This window comes from Octopus bimaculoides, chromosome 13 (assembly GCF_001194135.2).
Source record: "Octopus bimaculoides isolate UCB-OBI-ISO-001 chromosome 13, ASM119413v2, whole genome shotgun sequence".
NCBI lineage: Eukaryota > Metazoa > Mollusca > Cephalopoda > Octopoda > Octopodidae > Octopus > Octopus bimaculoides.
The window spans coordinates 10,244,353-10,245,478 of record NC_068993.1 but is presented as its reverse complement, the minus strand read 5'-3'; the positions used below and the strand labels follow the sequence as shown (position 1 = coordinate 10,245,478).

The following is a 1,126-nucleotide window of genomic DNA, read 5'->3' as shown; positions in this document are numbered from 1 at the left end:
ATAATTAGCCTCGCGAGTGTAGAATAATTCAACGAGGAGAAAGCCAGTCTGCGAGACAATTGCACAATCGTCAGAAGAAAATTCTCCAAAGAGATTAATTATGGCTTCTAGGGTCAAAGGGGACGCAACTCTTGGCTTTCTTGCCTTTTCTCTATATATTTTCGTGTTTTCTTAGAGACCAGCATTTCTGGTTTTAACAAATAGGACTTACCATGGGCACTGGGCCCGGAGGATTGCTTGGAAACGCAAGGCACGTTATATAAATCTGCTAGATTATCGTGTTTCCATGCCGTAAAATTCTTAGCAGCTCACATTCAAATACTGTGTATATTAAACGATATTGCTCACTGGACGGAGTACTTTTTTTTGTTGATCCGACTTGTATTGGAACAATAAACACACACACACACACACACACATTCATCAACGACTATTGAAAAGGTTGCAAGACGCAACGAAAATTTTTAGAAAAGATAAATAAATGATTGGAAATTGAATCGGTGAGTGTGTTAAAAAATATGGCACTAAAAGAGAATGATTCTCCCAGACACAATAACACACACACACACAGACACACACACACACACACACACACCATTCTTGTAATGCATTTGCATTGTTCAGAATTTTTCCTGATATTTGCTTTTCTTCTCCAGAATGTCGAAAACATGACACGATATTCCAGTTACCATCTAACTTCCTTGTGAATGCTGGCAGACAGTTAATGCTTTACCGATGTCTTTCATCTGTATCTAACGAAAATCCTACTGATCCCAAGAAGAAAGCAACCGAATCTGTTCCCGCAACTCCAGCTGCCAAACCTTCAAGACTTTTGAAAGGTAATTCCAAGTTTATGAAGTTCAAAGTGCTTGGATTTTTGACGATTGCTGATGTTTGTTAGGTCTGTGTCTGCTCCTCATTTATCCCTCCCTGAGTCTCTCTTTTACACTCTCACTCCATCTACCTTGTTCACTGTATGTTTATAGTATTCCTCTCTCTCTCTCTCCCTGTCTAGTCTCTCTCTCTCTCTCTCCCTGTCTAGTCTCTCTCTCTCTCTCTTCCTGTCTAGTCTCTCTCTCTCTCTCTCTTCCTGTCTAGTCTCTCTCTCTCTCCCTGTCTAGTCTCT

General features: G+C 40.4%; 1 protein-coding gene across 1 annotated transcript in view; it reads left to right on the top strand.

Annotated features, from left to right (window-relative positions):
- LOC106874550 (zinc transporter 9) overlaps positions 1 to 1,126 on the top strand; it is a 34,990-nt gene that overhangs the window by 8,073 nt on the left and 25,791 nt on the right. The window contains exon 3 of the mRNA XM_052972569.1: positions 657 to 839. Coding sequence (XP_052828529.1) covers positions 657 to 839 — 183 coding nt within the window. The remainder of the gene's footprint in view (positions 1 to 656; positions 840 to 1,126) is intronic.